Source organism: Bemisia tabaci, chromosome 1, assembly GCF_918797505.1.
Source record: "Bemisia tabaci chromosome 1, PGI_BMITA_v3".
NCBI classification, from domain to species: Eukaryota; Metazoa; Arthropoda; class Insecta; order Hemiptera; family Aleyrodidae; genus Bemisia; species Bemisia tabaci.
Genome location: NC_092793.1, coordinates 51215170 through 51229229, shown reverse-complemented (window position 1 = coordinate 51229229; position 14060 = coordinate 51215170). Strand labels below are relative to the sequence as shown.

Below are 14060 nucleotides of genomic sequence, written 5' to 3'. Positions count from 1 at the left end.
GCAGTGTTTAAAAATCTCTGTTCCCATTTTATTTTTGTAAAGGAAAACAAACCGATATCATTCGTTGAAGGTTGAAGTTGTCACAGATTTTTCTTCACTCAAAGAAGAAAAATCAAGGAGTTTTCAAAAATTAAAGTTGAGAAGTTTTTCATCTAAGAAATAAAGTATGACAGGAAGTCTGCGACATTGCAAACCAAGATACATGGTCTGTTAGTTACATCGTCGATATGTATTAAGTTTTTTTGATATTCAGTTCTGAGGTATTAACGTGCATTGGATACTTTATTTTCTAATTAGAAGGGAAAAAAGGAAAAAGGAAAAATGAATGAAAATTGACTGTTCTTGGACGGAGTTATAATGTATAGTAAATCGATGGCAAAAGTTTTAAAATGTTTAACTTTGTTGCATAGTTACACTTTGGATCAAAAGTAAAAAAACAGGAAATATTTATGAATTTTTGTTAGGGGACAGAAAAAAAAGTAGACAAAGATATCATAAGTAAATAAAAAAAATTTATTTCATTGATCACAAGAATGCACTTAGGTGTAACAAGCATGAACTGCTTCATTGTAGAATTAAAAATCGTAAAATCAACTTCATTAAGACATTTTTGGATACATGCCTTATTTTGATTTCTTGCGTTTTTTCTTTTTACTCTTAGATTTATGTTTTTTATGATCCTTTCTGTGTTTTTTGTGCTTCCTCTCCTTTGGTTTTTCTTCAATCCACTCGTGTTTTTTAGTTTTTGATGTTGACTTTTCTATTAATGACTTAACACTAATTTTTGCAGATGAACTAGTATTACTGGAAGTACATTTGGAGGGAAGCTGAGGGCCAAAAACTGACGCAGCATCCTCTTCACTATCAGAGGATTTGCTTGAATCAGAGCTGTCATCTGCAGAATTACTTTGAGGGAGCATCGCTAACTTATCTAAGTCTAAATTAGCAAAAATACCCTTTGCAGGAGCAGTGTTGCGGATGATATTGACTGGCTCTTTACTAATGCTCCGAGTTTGACAATCTTGACCGACAGAGGCATTTTCATCAATTTTGTCTCTGACTCCAGGGGATTTTTGAACGTCTTCATCATCACTTGAATCAAGGAATATGTCTCGGAACATTTTCAGTCTTTCTTCAATAGTAAGTTTAAGTACATCCTGCAAAAAAGAAGAGCATAGAGAGATTGAAACAATGAACAACCAAAGATTAAAGTTTAACTCTTGAAGAAAGAATTTGCGGCCTTCAGCCTACATGTCTTAGGCATGACCCAGCTTGTATCTTCAGAGATAGCCTTTCAGAGCAGAGCCTTCAGAGAGAGCAGCCTTTTACCCAAATTAAGTTATTCTTTTATTATGTGTATTTTGGCTGATTAAGTTGTTTTTCATTCTTCAGAGAAAATTTGGTGTGAGTGGGAGGAGAAGAAGACCAAATTTTTAAGTTTGGGTTCAGCATTGAGCCCAATCCTCTCAAAAGTAATTAAAACAGACTTACATTGGAGAACTGACTCACACTTGAGTGACAGAGCTGTGCTCTCCACTCCCCACATGGCGCTAAAAGCTTCATCTTGGAGCAACCTGACATCAGAGGTGGATCCAGCAACTTGGCAACACCGGATTTCCTCAATTTAAGCCTATGTTAAATAATCCATTCTTGTCGGAGCAGCTGGCTCCGCCAAGAATCGATACATTTCATTAGTTTTAAATGGAGAAAAACAATGTTGCCAATTCTGGATCCGCCAATGCCTGACATGTGCACCATCGTGAGAAACATTCAATCATACCTGGGGAGCAGAGAAGTCAAGCCACTCGAAATAAAGAAATGATCTGAGAATCCAGAGACTAGGATCCATTCCCATCTTTGATTATATGATAAACTTATAAGAACTACTCAAAGTTCATTGCGCACAGTGAATCTCACTCATGCTAGAGTGATATTCCTTGTTGGTGCAGATTGTCTCTAAAAAATGGCAAAATTCTCCAAAAGCATTGACTTACTTGATCCAAATGAGATGTAGATGGTAGTCCTTCCAAAAGCGTTGAACTGGCTTCTCTCGTTGTTACTTTTACCGCTTCTGTGGAATTTGAAGGGTTGCCTTTTTCCTCTGAGGTTGGAATTGGTGAGTGACTAGACTTGAGGATTGGAGCATCAGTAAAGTTGAAGAGTGAAAATTTTGGCTTGTTTTTCCTCCTTTCTAGGGCTGCTTCTAAGCTACCTCTGTAAGTTACCCCAAAAATTTATTTACTTTTATTAATTCCTAATCTAGGAATGTTCACAATGACATAAGAGGAATAATAATGAAGAAATTCAATTTGTTAAACTAAACTTTCGAAAAAACTCAAATTATAACACTTTTCTACAAATATTACAATTTATAAGTGAAGGCTTTAATAGTTTGACTTGGAAACTTATCTGCCAATCGATACTTCACCAGCTCAGCTTCACTTGAAAAAAATGGTTAAAAAAGACAGAGGAGACTTCTGAAGGTCTTTATACGATCCATCACTCGAATCAAATCGGATTTTTCTTTAGAGGGCTATACCTGAAAAATTATACACAGTTGACCAATTCTTACAGCAAAACTTTCAAAGATAAAATAATAAAGTACCTCTCACAACTTGTTTCAGCAATGTTGAAACGTTTGAATACTAAAGAGTCAGGTTGCCATGAGAACACCTGGCGTGTTAAGGTGCCAAACATTTTCATCTTGGCTGCATCTTGCATTTGCTTTAAAACAGGATCAACAGTTTTCTCCACCTGAGCAAGAGGATCGAGAGAGTCTTCTCCCTGAGCACGTGTAAATCGCTCAGCAATGTCTCCGGACATGGGTTTGTACAGTCGGAAAGCGCCTTCAAACTCAATCCGCTCATGTTCTTTTTCCCATTCTGTCATGGATGATGGTTGAATTGAGGCTAATTTGTCTGTAAAGAACGGAATAGGAATAAAAAAATGGAGGAGTAGACAGGAGATAACATAAAAACAACCAAAGAATAAAAGAGTGAGAGATATCTACGGCCTATGATCAATGATGGTTCCATGATAAAAATTTTTACTAAAATAAAAAAAAAGGGTAACAATTTCATTAAAAAAAAACAGAAAACAGAGTCTGGTGTATAAAATTTTGCGTAAAAATTTCTTTTAAAAAATTATGAGTAAAAGATGGTGCACATTACAAGAATTTTGTGAGGGAACCCTTGGTACACATGTTATCAAACTCAATTTTCAAAGGGCCTTTTAATGTTTCTGGTTAAAATTACTTTGAATAAGATAACATCATTCATTTTTAAGTTTTCTATCGAATAATAATGAGTCAACTCAAGGTTTTTTTCTGATGCGCTCATGCTATAAAAAGCTGGACTTCAGATTCCGATATCACAGCAATTTTTTCTGTCCACTGGTTACAACCCTTATGAGATAAATTTTGTTCCATTCCATGACTTATGCTAGAGAGTCATTCCCTCTCAAGAGCTACCATTTTAAAAATACCAATTACTACAGAAGCTTATACCTAGCTTTCAAGGCACTTCCTAAATGTTTTTCTCATTAGAGGCTTTGACTTTAACTTCCATACGTATGCAAATCTAATCTAATGAGTAGAAAAGTCTAGAAAAAGGATCTTCACAGTCTCCTGAGTTGAAACTCTGGCACTTCAAACGCAAACTCAGGCTCTTTAGAGCCAGATCTGCGATTTGGCCACAGGCCTTATTGACTCCGAGGGGCTGGTCTTGCAAAATTATTCTTAACCATGGCTACTCCTGAGTCCTGGGCATCAAGCCATCGGGATTAAGGTCTCTTGTCAACAAAAAAGGGACTCAAGCTCACAAGTGTTTGCAAATAGACGGCGGTAAATTTGCTTGCAGTGCATTTTAGCTACAGTAGGGATTCTCAATTCCTGGTTCTGGTCTTTCTGGAAAATTCTGCTCTCCAAGAACACTTTAAATCTTCTTGGCAGGATGCATCGTACATGGGAAGTAATTGAAGTTGCCCAGTTCTGGGTGTTCTTGATGCGTGAACAGCCAAATCTTATGACTGAGCAGTCTTTCCTGCACAAGTGCTTGTTCTGATCAAAACTGTGCTTCTATGCTTTTTAGTCGTACAAACAGTCTTACTGAAGTGAGTCAACTCATAGACTTGAGTCCGATTTTAGATTCCAGTAAAAGGGTCTCTGGTCTTTAGGTGCAGAAACAGATCCTAGGAATTGAGATTACCAGCCCTTCAGGTCGCTCGCAGATTTCACTCTCAATCCCTGCTCTAGAACCTCGAAAGTTTTTATTTCAAGAATTAAAAATAACTTTTAACTGAGCATACCTTTAACTCCTAATCTTACAAACAACAAGTATTGCTCATAACGTTTTTGCTTGCTGGGGTCGCTTGCGAACGGTTTGAAAGAATTGAGATCTTCTCCTGATGAGCTAGGCTTTGTCTCAGAAGTTTCAACATCTCCTTGTAGATTTGAGTTGGAGATTGTGATGTTTTTCTTCTGCTCTGAAGTTTCTCCTATTTTCTCCACTGAACTCCACCTGCTCACTTCACCCAAAATCGTGGCACGATCATTACTAGATGAGATGGGTATATCACTAACTCTTGAAGAAGTATTCAGAGATTTTAAACTGGTCGGATGAAAACCTGTAAAAAATAGTTCAGCATCACAGTTTAAATGCATTTATTAATAAACCACGAGGAAGGTATCCGATGAATGAAAAGGTTCTGTAGGATAATGATAGTTAATTCAGTTCTTCTAAGAAAACTGACTGAAGATTGTAAAATGAGATTGAAAGGTCTAGAGAGTAAATCATTTGATAATTTCTTCAGATGGAACTTTGATTACTTGAGAGACTTCTGATAGAAAAGTACCAAGATGGAAAATTCTGTAAAAATACCAGAGAATTAAAATAGCTGTTGAGTATCTCCCCCCCCCCCTCCCCTAAAAAAATGAATTTAGTTTAATTTAACTTAAACTTAATTTCTTAGAAGAAACTTTGGATTACTACAACAATTCCGAGGAATTATTTTTGTGTCATGCCACTGAGAATGCTTGGAAATTCAACATGAATTAGGTTTTAAAGGCAGAAAACGGTCAGTACATGGTCATGTTAGTCACAGGTTGCAAGCTTTGTATTATTTACTTTTTTTTCCAGTGATACAGATTCAGAAAAAAAATGCTAATTATTTGCCACTTGGTGCCACTTCAGTTGTTGTTCGCCATTGTCTCCAAATAGCCAGATTGTGTAAATAGGAGACAGCGCCTTCCTGAAATGTGTAGTACAGAGGCGTGGCGTGAATTGCAATATATCCATTGTTACGCCATTTGAACCTATGGAAAAGGATTGATAAACAGGGTGTTTGCAGCGAACACCTTAAATCGATTCTTTACCATAGGTTTAAATGGCAAATCAATCGATATATCGCAAAGCACGCCACGCCACTGGTGTAGTACAGGAAGCACTCATTGCACGCTCTATAGCAGGTGTGTCAGAACTTTGTTCATTGCTGTCATCTGATAACCTATTAAATTGATTTATCATGATGGATGTTCCATAGACTTAAAACACATCTAAACTAAAAAACTTAAAACACATCTAAACATCTAAACTCTGTGCGATGTTTTGATGACCGCTTTGTGAGCCACCCTATTCAAGAGGATTTCTATCACCCATTCATACAGTCTGGCAACAAAGACTAAAGAGTGAATTATTTATTTCCTTCTCTAATCCAAAAAAAAAAATTATTAAGGCAAAAAATACTATCTAGTAAGAGAAGAAAATGCTGAACAAAACAAAAAAATTCTCAATAAAAATATTCTAGCCGTGTTGTGCATTCTTGCCTTTATTGCCAAGATGAAAACATCACAGAAATGGCATTAACTCTGATCACTGATTTACACCTTTCTCAGAAGTTTACTTGTAGATTGTAAACAATATTTCTAGGACGCATTGCATTCACATTCAAACAAATCAAGAAAAAAGCGTTTCCTGTTTATTCAAGAATTTTTCTGGAGAATTTTGGAAATGATAGTGCAAAATTTGGGAGTTCATGCATTCCTAATTCATGAATTTCTATTTCAGAAAACCTTCCAAAGCATCGAACAGCTTTGGACACTACTTTTGACTCTTCTGAAAATAACTTTAAAAAACCAATCAAACAGTTCTGAATAGCAATATCCTTCAGTCTGATCACAAAAAGCGATGAACTTACGTACCGGGTGGTAGTTGTGGTGGTGGAAAGAACTTTTTCTTCAGAATAAACTTCTCAGCAACGACGAAGCCATCAATCACTTCACTTTCATACTGTAACGCTAATTTTGAACTAGACTTCACCCCTTTTGAAGCTGTAGGACATGGTAGACTGAAATCATACTGGGACATATCTTCCTGTGCATAGATATCTGTATCTTCTGTTTCAAAAGCTCCAACCCCAAATGCCTGGTAAGAGAGGATAAGTTTAACTTTTATTGGAGTCATCCTTAGTAAATTCTACATTGCTTATAGAGGAGAATCGCACATTTGACTTGAGAAACACCTTTTGCAGAAAGCTAATTCATTTTTACGCTTTAGGTTTTTTTTTTTTTCATTTTCGGTACAATAGGTTAATCTTATGGGCCAAAAAGGTTGCTGGGAACTGAAACCTCTGCAAAAAATGTCCCAGAATTCTTATTCAACATTTAATCTCATTCTGTACATAAAGTTAATTCAAAATGAGTTGTGCCTTGCAGAAAGAATATTTTGAGCATTTTTTTTGCTAGAGGAAGAGAAGGAGAGGAAAAAAGAGGTGGGAGAGAGAGAGGGAGTAATGGTAAAAACTTACGTGCCCACGAATGGAGACTTTCTTCTGCTTTTCAGTTAAATTCACACCAGACGGTTGATCAAAGAGACTGTAATGCCTAGATGATAAGACTGAGTGTCTGTCTAGACCAGAATAGCCAATTCCAAATGAGTTGTTTTTTGGCTGTACAACATATTGCTCAAATTCCAAAGGTGCTAACAGTATTTCTTCACGGTCATCATTTCCACTATCGTCTGATTCACTAGAGCTCTTCTGTTTTTCAGATGGTGGAAATGTAGCACAACCGTATACTTTTTTTCCCATTGCTGATTTTTTTAGACGCTCTTTCATTTTAGATTTTTCAGATTTTGTAATTCGAGGTCCAATGCCTTGACCAGGTTTCCACCCCATGCTTTTCAATAGCTTTACACCAATAGTTTCACTGAAAAAAGAATATCAACTTACATTACAAGGAGCACACATGATTTTTGGCAGCAGAATATTTTAAACTATTCTTGATTCTTTCATTTACTGAAAAAATGTAACTCACCAAAGTAATTGAAAAACAAAAACAGGTGGGAAGCTCTGGTACGTGGGTATTAGAGAAGCGCTCAGTGGGGCCTCAAAGTGATAAGAATAAATTTACTTTACTGTTAAGAACATTTGAATACACAATAATAACATTCAGTAATCTTTCAGATGTCATATAAACAGCAAAAACGGTTCTTGATTCATTAAAAAAAAATCTCAAAATAACTAAACAAGAAGAAGAAGAAATAATGAGGACAAACGGATCATTGAACCAAAAATAAATGAGTAAATAAATTCAACAATACAGGAGATAAAATTAATTTCAAGGCTGTTTCCAACCACTAGCTTTTCTTTCTTCCCAACAGTAACTTTTCTATTTTCAAAGTACTTAGATGATATTAATGACATTAGAAAAACTTCCCCTGAGCTTCTGCAAAGAATTTTTATCATTGCAAATAGGAGGAAACAATACATATTAGGATCCACACTTGGGATGGATGAAGAATTCACTGTCAGCAAGAACACATCAGTGTGACCATTCAGTGCACTATTTGTAGCAAGGTAGATTTTTGAAATGTTATTTATACCCTTTACTCAGTGATATTAATTGCATTTTCAGTGGTAATATGAGTTAATTTTTCCAAAAAATATGAGACACTCTTTTACGACACTGGAAATGATTGTTGTGCCATTTAATTGCTGCAATACTTAACTATTCTAGAGCTCTAGTGGCAGGTTAAAATCAAAAAGCGCTGCGTATCAGCTGGGCTCTTAAAAAGGAAGGGGAGGGGGATAAAATAACTACCATAATAGGTAATTCCACTTACCTAACAGGTTTTAAGATTTCTGATAAAACGGGTACACCTGGAATAGGTCCAGAATGATACTGCGGTAACTTCCTTTTGGCACCACTTGAATCACTGAAGGTGTTTTTGACTCTTATAGCCTTTGGTGCAATTCCAAATTCACTGGTATCCTGCAAAAGATACATATTATGTTCAGTTCTGTTCAATTGGTTTTCTGAGAATTGCTTAAAATAGGACCATATTGAGGTTTTTTGGACTTCACCAACTTTTTTTGAGTTCGTTTTGTTTTAGTTGTACACTAATTTTTTTTTTTTTTAAAAAAAAAAAAAAAAAAAAACCTATAAAATAAAATGCACGGTACAGGCTGAGTTGTTTTAGTTGTTTTTGAGGAACTTGCATTCTCACCATTGGGAAAAAAGGATTGCAGCACAAGGTTGGAAAGGGGGTAAAGAGCCACTTAAATTTACAAGAAAAATACTGTAACTATTTTGCAGCTAACACTACAAAAACCAGTGAAAGGGCTCAAAAGCTTAAATAAAATTTAACAAATTTCCGGACAGGAGATCAAAGGAAAACTTTGATTCTAAAAAAAAATCTAAGGTATCTATTGACTATGATTAATTTACAATTAAATGATATAAAAAAGATAAACGTAAGACGGGTCAGACTAGAGCTGAGGCTATCATTGAGATCCAGGATATGTAATATCCCGGTCTTTGGATCTCAGGGTTTTAGCCAGTTCCACAACAGTAAAAGGTTACACCTTGGCTTTCCAGATCGGAATAAAAGCCTCAGTGACCTTCGTGTCATTACCCTGATGTGTTAGGTTCACCGAAAAAGGACAAAAAGGTAACTACAGTATTAACTTCCTGTAAATAATGATTCTTCATACCATGCAAAGAGAAAGTTTTTATCCTTGACCCACTTAAAGAGACACAGAGGTGCAAAAAGTTTTTAGGGGCAAATATTAGTCGAAATCTTAGCCTTAAAATTTCCTCATTATTGGACATTTTTTTCAATGCAGTAAGATCAAAAATGTGCTATGACTCAAAGTCTTTTAAAAAGACAATGCTTTTTAATGTTTTTTCTTCTATTTTGGCCATGCAGAGAGAAATAAAAAGAAATAAGGCTTCTTAAAAATGTGCTTCGATGCTCATAGATTTCCTCACTTCACACACAAGGCTGGGATAACTTGCTGTCTTGCTAGAATGCTTTCCACACCCCGACAACACACAATTTATCAAACAGTTTTTTGCCCCAGACCTATTGTCCAAAAGGATTTTTGCTTACAACCAACTAGTAGAAAAAATATTTGCCCGATAAAAATGTATTTCGGAGTCATGGCGTTTTTGACCTACTCATTTCAGGATTCCAACTTCCTTGCACTAAAATTTTAAGGCTTGGCATTTCAAAATGAATGCGCAAATTTTGCTCAAATTCTACTTCATAGGAGTCCTGGGTGCATATTCCCAAACCCCGCGTGGATTGTGAAATCCCGTTTAGACCCCAACCGAAGCCCCTTGTGCGGGTCCGAGACTCCTCCGCACCGGCTCGGCTCAGGTAGTCTCTCATCTCCGTCCAACCTTCATGCCCTTCCTCTGATTTCTTCTCAACAGTTTTGGCCACGAATTAATCGATGTAATATTTATTTATTCAGTTGAATCTTTTGAAACAGCAGAATTTGAGGACTTTTTCGGTAAAAGGGCGAATGGAGCTTGCCATGCTGTTGCGATTGCGCAGTTTTCTTACCGTTCGCGGCAAATGAAATTCATTCACAGTCGATTTATGTCCTTTAAATCGCCAGGAAAAACTCTGAGCAGATTCAACGAAAAATAAACAGCAAAACAGTCGGATAGAGAACTACGTTGCACAATCTTAGCAGAAATGGACGTCTCATACGCCCTTTCACCGAAAAATGCCTAAATTACGTGCAGTGGAAATATTTTTTAATGCCGAAAATTTCGCAATGCAGAGTCATGACGTCACCTTCGTTGATCGCATGATCAATAAACTTGTCTATTGGCTATGCCTACCGTTTTGTTCTTTGTAAAAAACATTTTTGATGGAAAACTCTCGGAACATTTTTAGAGCAGCGCAATGCATATGCATCTCACAAGCCTCTTTGATTAGTGGAATTTGCGGAGCTTTTGTACTGGAAAAAAATGATTACGTAAGAATTAATATTCTTGAATTTGCCGCTAGGAGGAGATTTCTCTTGGCTTAAGCTGCAAAATGCGTACCTACTTTGAGAAAAAAGCCGCTGCCGCTCATATCAAGCAGGATTCGGCCTTATTCCAGTGACCTTATTCTTGATTCAAGAGCAGTACTCTTGACGAAAAATTCAAGTAATTTTTTTTTTCTTTTTTCAATTATTTCCTTTCTTTTACTTATATAGTTCTGCGCAGAACCTATCACCTTGCTTGAAAGGATAAACAGTAAACCTGGTGGTGAAGAAAAGTTATAAAAAAAAGTCTCTGCATTTGCGAGGATGAATATGCACTTGGTGTCTCACCCGAATCAATAGGAGAGCTATTAAAACCCCATTAAATAGGAATAGAAATTTTTATGAAAAATAAATGTTCCCCAAAAAAAGTTCATCATTCAACTACGTTGTTTGAGAGACTGAACATAATGAATGAAGGCAGAAACCTAAAAATACTGTCAATGGTGCATTTCAAAATGCACTCAACATGTGACAACTCTGCGAAGGGCTTGTTTTGAGGAGGAAGAAGATATTTTCCGGAAAACAAAAAGAGTGGACCGCGAGGTCACCCCCATTCATTCCGAAGGGTTGAAGAGACAATCAGACGGGGCGGCGAGACGCGAGACGGGAGAAAGGAGAAAGGAGAGAGGATGGCCGCAGTGCCCAAGGCCACTTGCTGAAGAGGCCCATGCCGACCGCGGCAGGGCTCAGAAGGCAGCGGCTAACGATTTTGAGGACAGGCTAGATTTTTCACAATCCACGCGGGGTTTGGGAATATGCGTCCTGGGTCGGAATTACCTGGAGTAAGAACTAACTTCTGTATGAGTTGGAGCCTGGATGAGTTCTGAATAACAGTTCATAAGTTTAGCAACCTTACTTCAAAGGAGAAGTGTCAAGCTCCTATTGAACAAATTTTCTAACAGACCTCTGACTATATTTTGTATAATTATTGAATACCTATTAAAAAACTGACATATCGATGGTGAAACTCCCAAACCATATATTTCGGTTTGCAATGTGACAGACTTCCTGTCATACTTCATTTTTTAAATGAAAAACTATTCAGCGTCACTTCTTAAAAATTTTCTTGATTTTTCTCCTCTGCAAGAGGAAAATTCTGTGAAAAGCTCAAGGATTGATGTTGATTTGTTCTCTTTGATAACCATAAAATCAGAGCAGAGATTTTTAAGCACCAGAAACAAGATACGCGGTTTGGAAATTTCACCGTTGATGTTCTCTACCCAACTGAAACAAACCTCTTCATCCATAAAATCCTCAGCACGTTGCGATCTGACTTCGGCTTTGCTACTTTTTGAAGATTTAAAGCTGGCTGGTTTCCAGCCTTCAAGGGAACCAACAGTGTTGAAGAATCCAGCGGAATAACCACCTGTGAAAGCACCATGGAATCGACGTCTTCCATATTGATCTGTTGCTATCTGATCCTCAACCTTCTGAAATTTTTTTGATTTGATTGAATCTGAAAAATATAGCGAACATGAACCATTTGAGCATTCGAACTATGCAGTCAGTGTGTAGGAAGGATTCGCAGGAAAAAAAACTGAAGATGAGGGCAAGGCCCTTGAAATGCTTTAAAAAAAATAATAATTTGTGGAAGTAAGTCTTGTCAAAATTTTGCTAATTAATTTTGTTATAAATAATAATAAAACTTGTATAGTCCTAGTGAAAGAGTGCATTCATCCAATTTAAAGTAATTAATCTTGGAATGATTATTTTAATATTATTTTGATACTTGAATATATAATTTAAATATTTCGAGATCATTGTATAAGCAATTTGGTTGGGCATGGCTTTTGACGTCAAAAAGTGACAGTAATTCTTTTATGTGAGGGTGGATCATCGGGTGAAACTTTGAATGAGATAGGTTTTAAAGAACCTCGCAAACCTCTCATGGGGATGTGTACCATGATCAATTTCCAATTGTTTTATTGCATTAAACTTGTTTATGGATGCTGATCAAAAGTCATCATTGGGCCAACTGTCTACAAGCTACCATTTTTGCACAATTTGCGGTTGAAGTTTCGATAACTCTGTGAATAAAATGAGGCAGCCCCGCAATAAAGAGTCAAAAAGACCCCTCTTTCTTGGAACACTCAGCATGTTCTAAATAAAATTGGGAAAACCCCAGCCAGAGAGATGTAAAGAAGTGAGTGGGAGAGAGAAAGAAACTGATTTGAATGGTCAAACGAAAAGGCATGCAGAATCTGAGATAAGACTGCCTCCTGATGTCCTCATGGGGACACCGCTGACTGTACTCAAGTGCTGAAATGAGTGATCTCTTTGACTCTTTATTGCCGCCCTGCCCCCTTTAATTCGAGGAATTTTCAAAACTTCAACCACGGATTGTGAAAAAACCGTAGCTTGTAGAAAGTTGGCCCAAAAAAGACTTTGGATCAGCATCCACATATGAGTTTAGTGCAATAGAAAATTGGAAATTGATCATGGTATACTTCCCCATAAGAGGTTAGTGGGGTTCTTTCTTACATTACATTAGATTAGCTCAATCCACAAGGACATGAGTAACAGCTGAAATAGTATTTTTGTTGAAGCTTAGAATATGAATCTTTACTGACCCTGGTTTCATGAAAAAAGTTTGAAAGGTCGTAACATTTTTGTTTTTAATTTCTGACACTCGAAATTTCACAATTATCTTTCTGTCTCGATGGTTTAACTACCCTGCAGCCTGATTGTTAACATTTTCTGTTTGTCAGGAGGGCATAGGTTAAAAGGCGGAGCGTGATTGGTCGGCTATGTCTTATTGCTGCTTTGTAGTGCCTTTGTCTGGTGGAATGGACAACATACTGTCGGAAACTTAAGAGGTGCCGTTAGCTTGTCCTGAGTTCAAACCGACATAGGCACGACAAAGCAGCGATAAGATATAGCCGACCAATCACTCTCCGCCTTTTAACCCATGTCATCTATGTTGTCCTGACAAATAAAAAATTTCAAAAATCAGGCTGCAGAAAATAACAAGTCAAATTCAGCAGTCCATATAATGTAGAACAGCCCTTAAACTTATTTGACATGGACTATTAGAGTTTGATAATAAGTGAGGTTTTAGTGGAAAAATACCATACCTTCTTCCATTGGCTCTAACGGAGTGCCAAACTGCACAAAATCCTCATCTTCACTGTCAGAAGACATATTGACGCTATGGCTGGAAACAAGAGTGATTTACAGCGTGTAGTAATGATGCGGAGGGTGTCAAAATTGTGATTAGTCCTTGTTTAATTTTAAAAATGGCCAAGACGGGCCATGCTGCGACAGAAGATTCTCAGGGTCGATTGAAAATAATTCTTCAAGTCTTGCGCGAGAAAACAAATTCAGATTATTCTTCATTTTAGCACTGCGACATTATTACTATAGGGAGAAACACTTACGGTGAGAATTTGGAAAAGATTATCCTGCTTAAGAAACTAACTATACAACTTATCTGGGTAGCAGGGTGTGATAGAAACAGCTTCATACAGCTTGACAACTATCAAACTTATCAAATCAAATCAAATGTCAAATTGCAAATCTAAGACTTCCAAGACAACAGCAACAGGCAACGAACCTGATCCTGATTATTCTGATCATCTGATCATGATCAAAACAATCAAAACATGATGCAGAAGCGATGATGCGTGTAGGTCTTATGAATTATGATGTCATTTGTTTTCATCATCATCGGCCAATACCGTCATTTCATTAAGTGGTGACGTCAACCAGATACCATAAAACTTGCTTTGCATTCTCCTCGC

At 36.9% G+C, this 14060-nt stretch overlaps 1 protein-coding gene across 1 annotated transcript; it reads right to left on the bottom strand.

Moving 5' to 3' along the window:
- Positions 1-492: 492 nt before the first annotated feature.
- LOC109035566 (G patch domain-containing protein 1) lies at positions 493-13915 on the bottom strand. Its single transcript, XM_019049241.2, has 9 exons — positions 13395-13915; positions 11556-11776; positions 8118-8266; positions 6802-7201; positions 6197-6419; positions 4306-4623; positions 2606-2918; positions 1995-2214; positions 493-1157 (listed from the first exon to the last, which is right to left on the bottom strand). Exons 1-9 carry the CDS (start codon positions 13459-13461, stop codon positions 624-626), a joined length of 2445 nt encoding a protein of 814 aa, XP_018904786.2. The 5' UTR covers positions 13462-13915; the 3' UTR covers positions 493-623.
- Positions 13916-14060: the final 145 nt, after the last annotated feature.